The sequence below is a fragment of the Babylonia areolata genome, chromosome 4, assembly GCF_041734735.1.
Source record: "Babylonia areolata isolate BAREFJ2019XMU chromosome 4, ASM4173473v1, whole genome shotgun sequence".
Taxonomy (NCBI): domain Eukaryota; kingdom Metazoa; phylum Mollusca; class Gastropoda; order Neogastropoda; family Buccinidae; genus Babylonia; species Babylonia areolata.
The window spans coordinates 32,490,461-32,506,812 of record NC_134879.1 but is presented as its reverse complement, the minus strand read 5'-3'; the positions used below and the strand labels follow the sequence as shown (position 1 = coordinate 32,506,812).

The window sequence follows — 16,352 nt, the reverse complement described above, 5'->3', positions numbered from 1 at the left end:
ACAAACACTTGACAGAGGTTGGCATCTCTGCTTGTGGTTATGTCCTGGTGTGCAATTTGAACGTCAGTTTCTGGTCAGTTTGTTGTCGAGCTCAGGTGTTTTGATTAAGCCCCATGACTGATGCTGACAGGTGTGCTGGTCAGTTGATGAGGGCTGTCGCCTCACTGAGGAAAGACAGGGCTGACTCTTGGGATTTCATTACTTTTGTTCAACAAAACCAGTGACACTGGTGATAAATACGCAAACATTGGTAACTGCACTTAGATTCATGCCACTGACTGCACTTAGATTTATGCCACTCTGAAATTTCACCATGGTTGAGCAGTCAAGGGGTTAAGGATTTTGTTGTTTGTGGCTTGTGGCTATCTCCTGTGTTGCTGCTGTTTTACTGGTTACTCCACATAGAGTTCTGGTTCCCACATGAAACTGTGGTTCACATGTAAAGTTTATGATCAGTTTGATGCTGCTTTGTAGCAGAGTGAATTAAACTAGATCAGTAACCAGCTGATTGAAAATTATCACCTCTTTCCTTATTGACCTCAGCTCACAGACTTTAGTCATTGGCAAACCTGCTTGCTTGCAAAATTGTTTTTCTGATGTGGTGGTCCAAGTTTTCAGTAACAGGTGTAAAGATTAAGGACGCTGATCCGCATTTTTTTTTTTTTTTTTTTTTTTTTTAAATTGCAGGCGCAAGCACAAATTCACATCCTTAAATGATTCACTTTGGAGGGGGAGGAGTAGCGCTCTTTCCATCACCTTACCTACCTGACAAACTGAGTTTTTTGGTGGTTGTTTTTCCAGGTGATGGCCTACAAACAGCAAATGGCCGCCACCCAGGACGGTACCCCCCACAACCCCTCCGGATCCTCCCCCTCCCCCACCCCCACCCCAGACAAGCCTCTCATCTACAGCCAGGCCAAGGTGGAGGCCGTCACCCCGGTCAACCCCAAGCTGCTAGCCAAGGCACTGCGTCCCCCGGTCACCATCAAGAGTTTCTTCAAACCCAAACAAGGCTCGTCTTCAGCAGAAGACACAAACGAAGAACTGACCAAGCAGGAAGAGAACTCTAAACCCCCCTCTCCGGAAAATGAACCTGAAGGCAAAACGGAGAGTGTGGACTCTAATTCTGATTCAGGAGTTGTGGTGGACCAGAGTAATTGCATTGAGATTGATGACGACTCCGACGAACAGAAAGACACTGAGGCAATGGAACCAGAAGGAGTGGAGACTGTGGAAAAGGAGGAACAACCTAAAGACAAACAGAAAGATGGACAGAAAGATTCAGAGGAACAACCTAAAGACAAACAGAAAGACGGACAGAAAGATTCGGACAACAGTGCCCCACCAGCCTCCCCCACTCAAGACAAAACAGTGGAACTGGAGCAAAACGGAATCAATGAGAAACACGCTGCTGAAGCTACACTGTCAGAAAACGGTGAAGAAGGAGAACGTGCATCCCCCCCGCCAAGAAAAACACGGGGACAGAAAAGAAAGTGTCAGATGCTAGCGCAGGCTAAAGCCTGCAAGGACGAAAACAGTGAAGACGATCCTGATTTTACCCCGCTGCCGAAAAAGAAGGGACGGAAGAGAAAGGGTGGGAAGAGTGAGCAGCAGGAAGGCAGGCAGTCCAAGGCAGCGCTTTCAGTGAAGGCCAGCAGCAAGGAGAAGAGGTGCCCCATTTGTGACATGAAGTTTGCTGCCGGCACCTGGAACGAGGAGATCAACGCTCACATTGACAACTGTTTGATAGAGTGACGGATGTGTTTGTTTGTTATGATTGTTCCTGTTTGATAGAGTGACGGATGTGTTTGTTTGTTATGATTGTCCTGTGAGAGTGACGGATGTGGGTTTTTTTGTTATGATTGTCCTGTTTGATAGAGTGACGGATGTGTTTTTTTGTTATGATTGTCCTGTTTGATAGAGTGATGGATATAATTGTTATGATTGTCCTTTTTGATAGAGTGATGGATATGATTGTTATGATTGTCCCGTTTTGATGGATGTGATTGTTATGATTGTCATATTTGATAGAGTGACGGATGTGGTTGTTTTTTTTATATTTGATGTGTTTTATAGAGTAATGGATGTGATTGTTATGATTGTCCTGTTTGATAGAGTGACAGATGTTTTTGTTTGTTATGATCGTCCTGTTTGAGAGAGTGATGATGTGGTTGTTATGATTGTCTTGTTGGTTTGATTGTTATGATTGTTCTATTTGAGAGAGTGAGGGATGTGATTATTATGATTGTCATGTTTGAGAGAGTGATGGATGGGGTTGTTTGTATTGTCCTATTTGGTTGTTATGATCGTCATGTTTGATAGTGTGATGGATATGATTGATTGTTATGATTGTCCTATTTGATAGAGTGATAGATGTGATTGTTATGATTGTCCTGTTTGATAGAGTGACGGATGTGGTTGTTTGATTGTTCCTGTTTGAGAGAGTGAGGGATGTGATTGTTATGATTGTCCTATTTGATAGAGTGATGGGTATGATTGTCCTGTTTGATAGAGTGACGGATGTGGTTGTTTGATTGTTCCTGTTTGAGAGAGTGAGGGATGTGATTGTTATGATTGTCCTATTTGATAGAGTGATGGGTATGATTGTCCTGTTTGATAGAGTGACGGATGTGGTTGTTTGATTGTTCCTGTTTGAGAGAGTGAGGGATGTGATTGTTATGATTGTCCTATTTGATAGAGTGATGGGTATGATTGTCCTGTTTGATAGAGTGACGGATGTGGTTGTTTGATTGTTCCTGTTTGAGAGAGTGAGGGATGTGATTGTTATGATTGTCCTATTTGATAGAGTGATGGGTATGATTGTCCTGTTTGATAGAGTGACGGATGTGGTTGTTTGATTGTTCCTGTTTGAGAGAGTGAGGGATGTGATTGTTATGATTGTCCTATTTGATAGAGTGATGGGTATGATTGTCCTGTTTGATAAGAGTGATAGATGACTGATTGTTATGATTGTCATGTTTGATAGAGTGATAGATGTGATTGATTGTTATGACTGTCCTGTTTGATAGAGTTATATGATTGTCCTGTTTGATAGAATGATAGATGTTATTAATTGTTATGATTGTCCTGTTTGATAGAGCAATGGATGTGATTTGTGGGAGTTTGTGAGTGTGATGATTGTTATCTGATAGATTGGTGGATATGATTTGTGGTTCATGAGTCTGTGATGATTGTCCTTTGTTTGAATGATTATCCTCTGTGTTTGATAGAGTGATTGTTACGAATGTGGGAGTCTGTTATGATTGTTTGAGAGTGATGGGTATGGATGTGTGTGGTCGTGAGTGTCATCCTAGGGACCCCCAACATTTCTATTTTGTCTGAAGCCCTGTGTGTGTTTGTGATGCATTTGGACTGCTGTTTGGATTGATGCACTGGTCATTATCAGGGTGTTAAAGAGTTGTACATATAACCTGGGGGCTGCATGCATGAGGAAGGTGGAATAAAGTTTCAAAATATGAGGAGTGTTCTGAAAGTCCTTGCGTTGAGAAATTTGTAATAATGAATGCACCCACTAAGTAGTAGTTGATCACCGATTTTGCAAATTTTGGCTACAAAAAAACACCCCCAAAACAACAACCTGATCATGGAATGGTCAACATTAGAGGTCTGGTCGTAGATGTGTGTGTATGGTTTTATTTGTGCCTATTTTCCTTTTTCGGGTTTCCCTTTTTCTCTCTCAGTTCTACAGGACCAGTATTGACAGTGTTTTCAGCCCTAATGTGGTCCATTGGAGTCGGCTGGGCTTTAAGCAACAAAGATAAATGAATGGAAATATGGAGAACAAAATGACTTTTCTTAAAGAGAGATCCAGTGAGGGTTAAAAATGTACTTAATTGTCTCCCTTGTTCTGTTCATGTGACCTCTTGTTTTACCAGTCTGCACCCAAAAGATACTGTGCAACATTATGTATTTGTGTACGTTGGTTTCTTGCTGGCTAGCGAGCTTATGCAATAACATGCTGGTTTTCTGAATCAAAAAACCGTATGATTGTAGCCTACAGGGTTTGTGCAGCCAGACTCGTGTAAGTCTGGGAAAATCTTTGGGAAATGAGAGAACCATACCAAGGGCAGGAAAAGTCTTTGAACTGTATGTTTTGCCCTGTCTTTTTTTTAAATTTTATTTTATGTTATTGTCACGTGAACTGAGTGAGACATAAATAATAATGTACTTATATGACTCTAAATAGTCTAACTCCCCATATAAAATGGCTCTTAAGTGCCTCACATGAGATACATACAATCGTGCATTATACCACACAAGGGCAGAAGTGGAGGAAAAAATTATGTACACCAATACAATTCTACAAATTGCAGATATGAATAACCTCAGGAAAATGGAACTAGATACATCCTCAACACGCACACAGCAAACACAGACCCACTAGTACACATACCACAGGAACACTCCAATGGAGGGGGCACATAGTGGGAGTGTAGAGGGTGGGAGAATACATGGGTCAACTGGCCTTTTCAGTGTTGTTTTGATCAACCTTGTAACATTATTCTGGTTTCTCTTGGACTGGTTTTTAAGAACTGATGGGTGATCAGCCCTGACATGGCTCCTTGTGGTGGAGAGAGAGCGTTGGTTTTTGTGGTGTTGAGCTCAAGACCCCAGTCTTCTGTCCATGTAGCGATATTGCTGACGACTTCCTGAAGCCAGTAGGAGGCCGTGCTGGTGTGTTCAGCGGATGTCCATACTGCCAGGTTGTCTGCGTGCAGACTGTTGGAGACGTGCTTCGTGATGTTGTCTCGGATGTCGTTGATATACAACAGAAACAATGTTGGGGAAAGCACTCCTCCATGGGGGACACCCTCATGGAGGCTACCAGGCACACCAGGATCCCATCAGGACACTGGAGAGGAGACACCAGACTACTATCTACCGCCTTCGCACAGGACACTGCGGCCTCTGAGCACACCTGAAGAGGATTGGAGTGGCAGCCACATCCCTATGTGATTGCGGCCAGGCTGACCAGACCCCATCCCATATTCTCCAAGACTGCCCTCTGTATGAGAAGATGCGGCAGCAGTCCTGGCCTGGGGGTGCTGACCTCAACACCAAGCTCTGGGGGACGGCAGCCGATCTTCACCGGACATCCAAGTTTGTGGCATCCCTCGGACTTCGACCCTGACTGCGTGGCTGTCGAACGCAAAAGAAAGAAGAAAGAAAGGCTCTTTGTGGTCAGCTGGGTGAAAAGCAGCATTATTTGCATTATTTGTTTTGCTCTGATCCAATCAGATGGCAGTGAACAGGGTCAGTTATGGAGATTTGGGGAGTCAAATCCGAAATAGGGCTGTCTGTGTTTTTTGGGGGGGTTGGGGTGGGGGTGGGGGGGGAACTGGATGGTGAGGTTCAGTTTCAGAGACAGAGAACATTGGAAATACAAAAATTGCACACAAAATTGAGCATGGTACTGGTTGGATGGCATGTCAAACAGACATGATAGTTGGGTTGCTGTAGTGCTGGCCTTTCAGTCTCCTCTTTCACTGGCATGGTAGAGTGCAGAGCTGGCATTGAAAGTGTTCAGTTTTGAATTGCACACAGCCATCATTAATATAATTTGGTTTTGCTGCACTGTCATTCTGATGGTGGTTTCAGTGAAGTGTCAGTTCGCTTCTCTGCCCCCATTTTCCTGGGATTCCCTCCCCCCTCCACCGCCAAGTTCTATGGGATCAATATTTATTTTTCCAGCCATGCTATGGCTGTGTGGTTGGCTCGACTGTTTGCATAAGCAACAAAGATAAATTAATAAACTCCTGTCATTCCAGTGGAAGCCTGTATTTGTTGCAGAGGTGAATTATCATGTATAGGTGATTAAAAAGCTATTTTTATGAGTCTGTATTGTTTGGTTTGGTTTTTTGGGGGGTCCGGGGGGTTAATGTGTACTAAGTTCTGGTTCAGTTAATTTGCCTTCAAGTCATCCAAGCTGCTGTTTGTTGTCCCCCTGGCCATCCACCTTTTGCTCATCAGTCTGGAGTGTTTTCATGTCGGCCTTGACAGTGTGAGTACACTGGGCCGCGAACCATTGTACATTGTTAACTCCAGGAGAATAATGATCACATCTTCAGCCTTTGGCTTTGTGCATGGAGTTCATTTACACAGAAAAACATTGACAGAGCTTCTATGAATTAAAAATCTTTGAGATTCCAGGGTTTCTTTTACCATAATTTTAGGGGGTCCCATACTACTTTCAGAGGGTCTCTCTAATGCTACACATTCTAGTGCAATCTGCTTTGCAGCACACATGCAAAAGCAGGTATAACTAATCACCAATACACAAATTTCACTCTTTTTGTGTGTTCATTCTAGCTTATTGAACATGCAGTGAATCCTTTGCATTTTCAGTGTCAGAAGCACTGATTGGTCTTCAATTTCTCTATGCTTTAAGGAGGAAAGTTTGACATTCATAGTTTTGACATTAATTTTGACAAAGAAGTGAACGGAAAACTTTTTTATAGACGACCGTCAAAGTGTCAGACTGAAGCTCTGATGCACAATTTTCACTCCATTTATGTTATTTTTTTAGAACGTTCCAGGAATCCCTTTGAGGAACATGCAATGCTTCTTTTTCTTTTTCAAAGCGTCAGGGACGTATATTCATGTGTTATCTGAAGCACTAAAAGATGTGCATCCTCAGTCTCTACATTACAAAAAGTTTGATTTTCATGATAATGGTGCAGTGAACTATCATCCTTTGCATGGTCAAACACCCATTCATACACACACAAACTTTTGTATCTTACTCTCATCACTCATGTTGAACCACCATACTCACCCACACACTCCCTTGAACATGGGTGCGCGCGCACACACACACACACACCACTTTTCTCTGTTTTCAGTCTGTTTATTCCAGTGTAACAAATTGTAATGCTTTTAAGTCAAACACAATGATAACTTTCGTTTGGAAGATATGCAGTGTGTGTAAGAAGACGCTTTGACCAGAGCAAATCAACACCACAGTACAAGGCAAAGTACAACTGGTATTCTGTACATGATAAAACCATTTGTTTTGATTCTCAATAGAACGGTATCACAAACTGATGTACTGTTCCACTTCTCCTTTAACATGATTTTAAACAATTTACTCTCACACCAACTTTAAAATACTTCACTCATGCATACATCCTAAACATTATAACATTGCACTCATACACCACCAACATTATAACACTTCACTGATCCACCAACAGAAAAACACTTCATTCATGCACACACCCTTGGCACTGAAATATTTCACTCGTACACCAAACATTCCCGAAACAGTAAAAACGATGCATGTCTTGAAGACATTGCTATAAAAACAAAAACAAAAACTATTTGACCATTGAAATGAAAAAGAAAAATAATGCATGAGAATATCAACATAATACACCCAAGTGCATCACTCTTAAATAACATTTCCTAAAAAAATATATATATAGTATAAAATTTTAAAAGTAAATGTAAACCCTCTTCCCTAACCCATCCCCTTCCTTTTACATTTTGTTTCAAAGAATCATTAAACTGGATCTCAATAATGTCGACCAGTTAAAATATTCAGACGCATTTTTCACACGAGTAACTAATGAACTAATTAACCATGTATTAATGTGCAGAACAAAAGCCAAGCCTCTTTTGGACAGAAGGGGAGAGTGGGAGAGGAAAAACCAATTACTTTACAATGCATAATTACCTTCTAAAATAAAATCACTGATTACCCATGGCCCCGTGTCAGGTGCACTTTAAAAAAACCAAACAAACATGTTTGACCACTGTATTGTTTGGTTCTCAAACCACATATTTTGGTGGGTGCAAAGTATTCTGTTGGAGACAGTAATAACTGAAAAAATTTAAAAGACACATTATGTCTAAGGCTGATATTTGGGGGTGGGGGGGGGGGGGGATAGAAATTAAAAGAAATCTTAAAACTTTCAAGGAAACGCAAATAGAAAAAAAGTACTGAATGAAAAGAATTCTTCAAGGGAAAGAAACAAGCACATGCAGACACACAACCTCAAAGGCTGACATCCACAATACCACCAGCCAATCAATAATATGCTCCAACCCTGTTTCATCATCTCCTGTCAAGAAAACAGTGCACCTGGAGAGAGCAGTTAACAAATCATCCACCTGAAGAAAAACTCTTTCCCTGCTCCTCTGTCACTGATGTACAGGTAGAACACTGAGACATGTTCCACACACTTTCACTCTTGCACAACCAATTTGTTATGGCCCCTTTATAGTTGTACACACACACACACACTATGCACAAATCAATGGTTGGGATTTGCTGGCTTATTATACTCAGTAGGAACCACAGCTCCATTTGCAGTCAACAGACCATGCACATCTTACAGCCACGAGTATTCAAATTTACATGAACAAAAATAAAATTCAGCTTTTAAAACTTTGAAATTTATACAAAACTTATACACCAACAAGCTTTGTGATGCAAAGAAATGAACAGTTCATACACACGCACACACACACACACATACAGTGAGAGACAGAGAGAAGACTGTAAATGACACGAGAATGCTGACACACAGATGATAAATCCGACTCCAGTATAGAAATAAAATAAAGCAAAATGAATGATCACTGACCAACGGATTCAGAAAATAAGAACAAACATCACAAAACACTGGAATGACTGAGAAGACACCCCACCCTTCGATTCAGTTGACACCCCCCCATCCCACCCGCCTTTTCCCACCAAACCAAGCGGTTTTAAAAAATACGTCGGGTATATGATCAAACTGAGGGAAGTTGACCAACGCCTCTGACATGGCCCCCACTGTGTTCATAGTCGGGTAAGCCACAAGAAGAAAAAATGCGCCTCCAACAGAACCTCACAGGCATATGATATTGATAAAAGAGTTCATGTCTACATTCAGAAAAATCGCAACGCAGGAGACGTATTCTGGGGTTCCTGCCTCGATACAACTGTAAACTGTGCCTAATTTTCTGTTCCTTCCCTCCCCCACCCAAAAGGAATGTTTCACAAGATACTGTCTGTCTGTTTTCAGTTCTGAGTCATTGAGATTCGCAGTTTTGAAGTTCATTCGTCTCTGTGCTGCGTGAGATACATGATTGAACAGATTATGGGCATCCCATCCTGATTTTCTGCAATGAAATCATTAACTGGCGGCTCCTTATAAAACGACAGTAAACATTAGTATACCAGTGTACTTTTTGTACAAACACACGTCTGCAGGATATCCGAACACAAAATGTCAAACGCCTAAGCCCCCACTCTCCCTCCCCTCTCTTGTCCTAGCTCGATAGGGAGCCAAAAACAGTGTTGGCGGTTAATAAAGTACAGCACGGTGCAGACGACAACCCACATTTCCACAGAAAATTTAATTCCGATCTTGTTTCCACAGTAACTTCCACGCTAAACTGCTGGGTTACTAGTTTGTGTGTGTGTGCGCGTGGCGACACGTCTTCAGCTGCATAACCTTCCATCTGCCGCCACCAACTCCACAGAGAGAGGAGGCTAAGTTCGGGGGAACAAAACAAAATAAATAAAATAAATAAATAACGATAAATTTTGTGGATGCTATAATGCCAGTGCAAGATTCGTCCTTGAGACACCTTTCTTTTTTTCTGAGGCCTTAGGGTAGAGGTGGGTGGGGGTAGGTGGGGGAAAAAAAGGAGAAAAAGAAAGAAAAAAAAAAGGAGAAAATTATAGTGGGCCTATGACACACCACTGCTCCAAAACGAGACAGGCCGCCACAACGCCGCCATCACGCCGCGAGCGCGTGACTGGCAGAACGGAGGAGGAAGTGACGGGGGCGGGGAGGGAGAGGGATGGGGTCGAAGAGGGAAGGGGGGAGGTGACGGGCAGAAACTACTTGCTCCCAACTACGTACAACGTGGTAACGGGACCGCAACAAACCGCCAGACAGAGAGCAAGCAAGCACACACACACACACACACAAAAAGTCGTCGGTGAGGGTGATTAATTAATGTAATTAATATCGGTCGGGTCGGATTTTTTTCTATCCCACAGACATCGTTCAGAAACGAAACCTCAAATGATTTTTTTTTTTTTTTTTTTTTCATTTAAAGGATTTTTCGCTGCAATCTGCTGGTGACGTGATAAGCAACGATGGTGGTTTTTCGAGCGGCAAGTTGCAAGCTGGCTGCACGAGTTTTGTAAGCACAAACCATGTTTCCCACACACACTCGCCCACACATGATGGCACATTTGTCTGTACAAACGAATCAACATTACCTACCCAAACTCCCATAAAGGACATGACAGTCTGTCCACCAGCCCTGGGTCTGTTTGGCCAGGGCGACAGAACTTTGGGACCATCAATCTAAAGGACTTGGGTTCGAATCCACCCAAACGCCAGCGGGTTGAAGGATCACCATCAGTCATATGAAAGTACTGCTGATTCTCTAGGTTCTTTTCTGGTGTTTGGCAGTCAGTAACCATTATCTTTGGCCTTTGTTTTTTGTTTGATTTAAAAAAAAAAAAAATAAACTGAGTTCTTTGTTTGTTTTTGTAAACTAGGAAGCCGTCAGTCCAACCCAATTACTTTTTCTTACAAAGAACAAGTTTGTATTCCTAACATTTAAAGTTGAATAAAAAAACAAAACAAAAAAACCTCCATCAACAAGATCAAGTACTGGATGTTGTCTCAAAATCACAGAAAATTTTCTGTATCTCTTTCCATGAAAAAAAGCAAAACTCTCCCATCACACATGGAAAAATACTCTTATTGCATACAACATTATTATGTACAGTTCGTGTGATATACAAATTATTTATGCCACAGGCACTCAGCTTCTCTGTAGACCTGTCATCTTTACATGCATATATCAACACATGGAAATGTGTCCACACTGAATATTCAACACTTCCATACAGACCAAATCACCATCACTTTTGAAATCACAAACTGGGAGGCTTATTCAGTTATTGCCCAGACCACACACAAAACAGGCAAGCAGATCACATTCAATCACCATCAAACACCAATCTGTACAAACTGTAAAACATGTTCCTGAAGAACTCAAATCAAGAAAGTAAGTGCACAATGCATGTACTTGTATGCATGACAAGTTTTACACAAGCATAAAAATTTCAGGCCCATCTATCAAAATTGTAACTTTGTCAAGTTGCAGTGTAATATTTCACAATTTCCCCATTTGATCTTAAAAAAAAACACACACAAAAACAACAAAACAGTAAGATATGCTGGAGAAAATCTGAGATTTCACTGAAACTTTCCACTTGCAAAGATGTTCACGTTTCAATGACATTATTATAAGAGTGCATAGAAAAGCATTTCACCAAACTAACTCGATGTTCGAACCATAATTCTCTTGTATACCAATGGACCAACACTGACTAAATTCAGAAAGCTAAGATCAAGACTAAAAATCAGTGAACAGAGCTATACCCTCCTCCCTCAAATCAGTTAAACATCAGATGTCATTCACAGTCTCCAATAAAGAGAAAGTTGTTGAAAATACAACTGGATCAAAACAAACCTTCCACACACACACACACATATGTGTCACCCACTTATGTGAAAAGATTGTGAATAAATTTAGTTCCCAATGTAACACTAACAGTGCCATGCTTGACAACCTGGATGGCAGATCACATCTGTCTTCTACACACTGAAGATAAAATAAGTACATGCATGACTCGACTCAAGTGTACAAACGTATGTACTAGACCATAAAATTCTTCTTGAAATAGAGCATAAAACTAAAAGATACTATATATAGTTTGTCCCATTCAGATGTTTATAAAGTACAGCTGCATGAGTGTAATGCACGACCTGTTAAGTCATGAACTAATGGTCTGTATCACCAATGTATGGAACTTTATCACTTTAAAATCAAAATTACATCAGGGTTCAAAATTCATCAAGCAAAAAAAAAAAAAAAAAAAAAAAAAAATAGAGAAAAAAAAAAGAAGGCATTTTTATTAGTGGTAAATATAAATTTTTATCTGCCAAATGATAAAAAAAGCTGCCATTTAAGTTTTAACTCTCAGGCTAATCACTACCATTTTCTGAATTTGCTGCCTCTCTTTTTTTTTCATTAAAAGACTTAATTAATTATCATAATTAATATCAGTCAGTCAAGCTATTATTGGCTGTGTTGGTTTTTTTACACAATGTACATCACACACAGATCATGAGCTAAAAGAGGTGAACTAACAAGACAATCTTTCAAAGTCACAAGCTGAGACAATCAAACATCAATACCCCCCAAAAATATACAGTGAAGATACACTGACCAACATTTCTACCTGGAATTGAATGGCTCCATCTACCATACTCTTCCTACATACTGAAAACCAAAGATAAAAAAATAAATAAAACGGTAGATGGCCTGTCCATATGAGTATCCTTTTAGGCTGAAAAAAAAAAATCAACATTGAAAAATAATCCTACATGAGTATATATCTTCAATATTAATGCATTATTATTATCAATAAAAATCAATGGGTTGTATTCCAGCATTCCAAAACTATCTGCAAAAATATTTCATCAGAAATGGAAAAGAGAATAAATCAACCTACAGCAAAAAACTGTCAAACTATTAAAACATTCAAAACAAAAGATGCTACTGCAAGAATGCTCATTAAGTTTCTAATAATGAACTTATAACTGGTGACTGTCTGGAAGAATCTTAAGCATCATGTTATCAACACACACAAATCAAAATAAAACCAAAAGCACTTAAAGCATGTATACATTGCATTTCAAGGCAATGCATATAAAGCAAATTATACATGATTGGAAAATGGGTGATGCATTCTAAAATACATAGAGAAACCACTAAAAACACCATTATCAGAAAATGATTGCATTAAAGACATGTTCATTAAAATTCAGTTCTGAATATAAATTTCATGTAGCCCTAATCAGATCAATGTCTGATTCTGTAGTAAGTCTGACTTCGAGTTTTAAAGCCAGTTTCTCCTGTTTCATTTAGATGCTGTACACCATACATGGTTTTAAACTAAAGCAGCAGCAGTTTTCAATGAAATTTCTGACCAGCACCAGTAAATCACAGATCTGAAGTGCCAAACCCTGTGACAATCTCTTTTTGGCAGGGAGGGGGGTGTGGGCAGTTGTGAATACATTCATGTTGTAAGTTCATAAGATTTGAGGACGAAACAAGATTATGGAAATAGAAGGTACTGAACAAATTCTACAACATTTTACCTGAAAATATTGACATTGCAGAGTGTACTGATGTAAGATACTGAAACTTGTGGGGTGGTGGTTGGGGGAGGTTTGGTGTGGGTTTGTCAAACTTGTCCACACACCCTTCTAGTGATCTAATGTCAAAGCCACACACACACACACACCTCACACACACACCACGCACACACATAAAAGGTACACACATATTCTTGCTCTCTCCCTCACATACTCTCATCACTCATGTCAATCACACACACATTCAACAGATGACTGTGTCAAACTGACCCATTTGATTTCATCCACAGTTACACAGGCAAAGAAAAGGTTTTTCAAAAAGTGTATGATGGTGACAAGTGAGTGCAGGCCATTTCACTGACACGCTCACTATTTTACAAGTGTAAACCAATGATAAAATGGGCACAAGGCAACCATCACACCTACTTCCATGGAACCTTCATTGTAGAAGATAACATAAACTCATTTGCCTGATTAATGAGCTGACCACTGTTTAACTCTGCTTGCAGCATTGCCGTTTTTCAGGGCACGCATAACCGATGTATATGCCAGTCCTACGTGTGTGTCTTCATGAAAATAGTCTCTAGGCAAGGAGATTCCAAACCCTGAAACGGCAGCAATCAGTTGTGAACATTCTTTGCGTAGATCTGACACTTTAACTTCTGTATGTTCAGTCCTTTGGCATCACAGAAATTTCAGTTCAATGATCAAAGAAAGTACAATAAATTATGAACCTTACACGGTTGCATCCACATAACAACATGCAGGACTTATTTTTAAAATGTACCTGGTTTCATTATGACGAATAAAACAGGAACACTTGCACATCACAAGTTCACTGCAGAAACACCATCTGATCAATAAATACTCAACATCCATCTGCACCAAATAAATATCATCATCCACACTTGGTTCTGTAGACACATAAATCTTTCTCCTGGTTTGGAGAAGGGGAGCGGAAGTTTGGGCGGGTGGGGAACTGACTTGTATGTCGTATGTCATTTTCGTACAAACGTCAGTTTAGCTGCACTTTTGTCAGAACTACAGAACAAGTCTTAGTTCCCAACTGTTATTTGCACACTGCTGTCAATGTCTGTCTTTGGGGTGTCTGTGCGACAGTACGATGCACATGGAGTATTCACGGCAGGTGCTTGAGACGTGGAAGGCTGTGTTAAGCTGTGCTCTAAGTCTGACCCTGACCCTGTCCCCGATTCACCAGTCTCTTCCAAGTGACGCAAGATCTCCATCACATCTGCGTCATTCAGACTGCTGATCTCAAAAATGGCTGAACTTGTGCTGTCACCATAAGGCCACTGTGATGTCAAGCTGTTTGCATATTCTGCTTCACCTAAACTGTTCGCACATGGGTTGGAGTAAAACTCTGAGGATGCCGACTGACTGTCAAGCAATGGAGTGTCGTAAGGCATTTCCAGGGACTGAGATGCTGACGTCACCATGGCAGAGTCCAGATGTGTCGATGTACCATATGAAGACGATGATGGAATGGGGGGGTTATAGTGCACTGTGGAATATGGGTATGTGGATGTCTGTCCTGTCTGGTAAAAAGACTGACCCTGACTGTGTACATAACTGCTATCCTGAGAGTTTGCCAGAGGTGCACATGGCAACAGGTCCGTCACTGAAGAGTCAGACCCTAACTGGTCATGTTCCTCTCCATAGGGAGGGTGCACTGGGACTGGAGAGAGAGGTAACATGGGATAGATGAAGGTGCTGATATCAGGTAACGCACCCTGAGTGGACTGTGACAATGAATTCCCATAAATCTCATTTGTACCTTCCATTAAACTGTTACCATATACTACTTCTGGCCGTGTTTCCCTGTTAATATATTTCACTGTGTTGAGGATGAGGATAGAGCGTCGAAGATTGGCCTCAAATGTTGCTGCATCTAGTTCTTCAAGTTTTCCCATTGATTGCCGAAGAACGATTTCACGCTGCATATATGGAAAGTTGTCACTGACGTCAATCTCAGGCAACTTCCTTTTGACACCCCTCTTTGGTATGGTCTCCATTTTGACTGCAAAAGAGATGAAAAAGTATGTAAACAATAAAGGAGGGGGAGAGGGGGGGAGGGGGTGGTGTAAACATCCAATCCTACAGTTGAATACCAATATCAAATTTCTGAAGGTACTTCAATAATGTTTACTGTAATAAAATCAACATTTTCAACCAAATAAATAAATGAATAAATGTAAAACAATAAATATCAATGAAAAGTCTACATTTCTCTTTCTTACTATAATAGCCTTCATCTAAAACTATACAAAAAGTATTCTACCATCCATTTCACATGTATATATTGAGTCATTTATAATGCTCTCACTTAATATTTAAAGTTATTATGTATACCTTGGGACTTCAATACTCTTCATTTAACATGAGCAAGAAATTTACATTATAATGCATAATGCATCAAGTTCAACAACTGTCCATAATTTTTTTTCAGATGGGGAGGGGGTAGGGGTGGAGTGAGGGTTGGTGTGCAAAGTGTGTCAAAATCATGAGAATCTACTTTCTTTCAACAAACAGTTGAAGGAAATTGCAAATAAAATGCACCAACCATTGTCTATTTTTTTGGTGCTCCAAAAACTGGGGGGAAATTCTGACAATGACTGGCGCATTTCAGTTGAAATATAGTCACCTGTTTGTTAAAACCATAACAAAATGTTTAAAAATTAAATATGAAATATTCAGACAGCAGAGGTAAACTGCACTCTTTCTCTCTCTCTCTTTCTCCTCCCTCAACCTCACCCCACCCCCAAAAATGGAAAAAAACCCCGGTCATTTCTGACTTAATTTTATTATTGAAACAAACTTGGGAGTTCTGAGCAGTGAAATAAAATGGTCTGCTCAGTTAACTCTTTTTTTTTTTTACGATCAGTTGTTGGAATATCTAGTAAATGACAGAAAGTGAGAGAATTGGAGAGCTGAACTGTTAGCCAGTAACATCAGCATCAGTGAAGCTGGTGAACCCAGGGGACTCAACTCGTCCGAAGTAGCGCAAATTTACGGTACTGCTGAACGATCAGCTGGCGCATGATAAAGTCTGTAAATTGTAACAAGTGGTAATTTACATGATGCAAATAAGCTGTACGTCTAAATCTTCAACTCATGGTGATAAAATAATCA

At 40.5% G+C, this 16,352-nt stretch overlaps 2 protein-coding genes across 3 annotated transcripts in view; one reads left to right on the top strand and one right to left on the bottom strand.

The window, feature by feature from the left end:
- LOC143281076 (uncharacterized) overlaps positions 1-3,771 on the top strand; it is a 55,826-nt gene extending 52,055 nt beyond the window's left edge. Inside the window, exon 33 of one of the 2 annotated variants that reach the window (XM_076586009.1) lies at positions 802-3,771. In XM_076586009.1, coding sequence (XP_076442124.1) covers positions 802-1,755 — 954 coding nt within the window. In that variant the 3' untranslated portion in view covers positions 1,756-3,771. The remainder of the gene's footprint in view (positions 1-801) is intronic. The other variant, XM_076586010.1, reaches the window with a different exon arrangement.
- An 8,216-nt stretch (positions 3,772-11,987) lies between these two features.
- LOC143281656 (uncharacterized) overlaps positions 11,988-16,352 on the bottom strand; it is a 4,907-nt gene continuing 542 nt past the window's right edge. Inside the window, exon 2 of the mRNA XM_076586903.1 lies at positions 11,988-15,240. Within this exon, the coding sequence (XP_076443018.1) occupies positions 14,258-15,235 (978 nt within the window). The 5' untranslated portion in view covers positions 15,236-15,240 and the 3' untranslated portion in view covers positions 11,988-14,257. The remainder of the gene's footprint in view (positions 15,241-16,352) is intronic.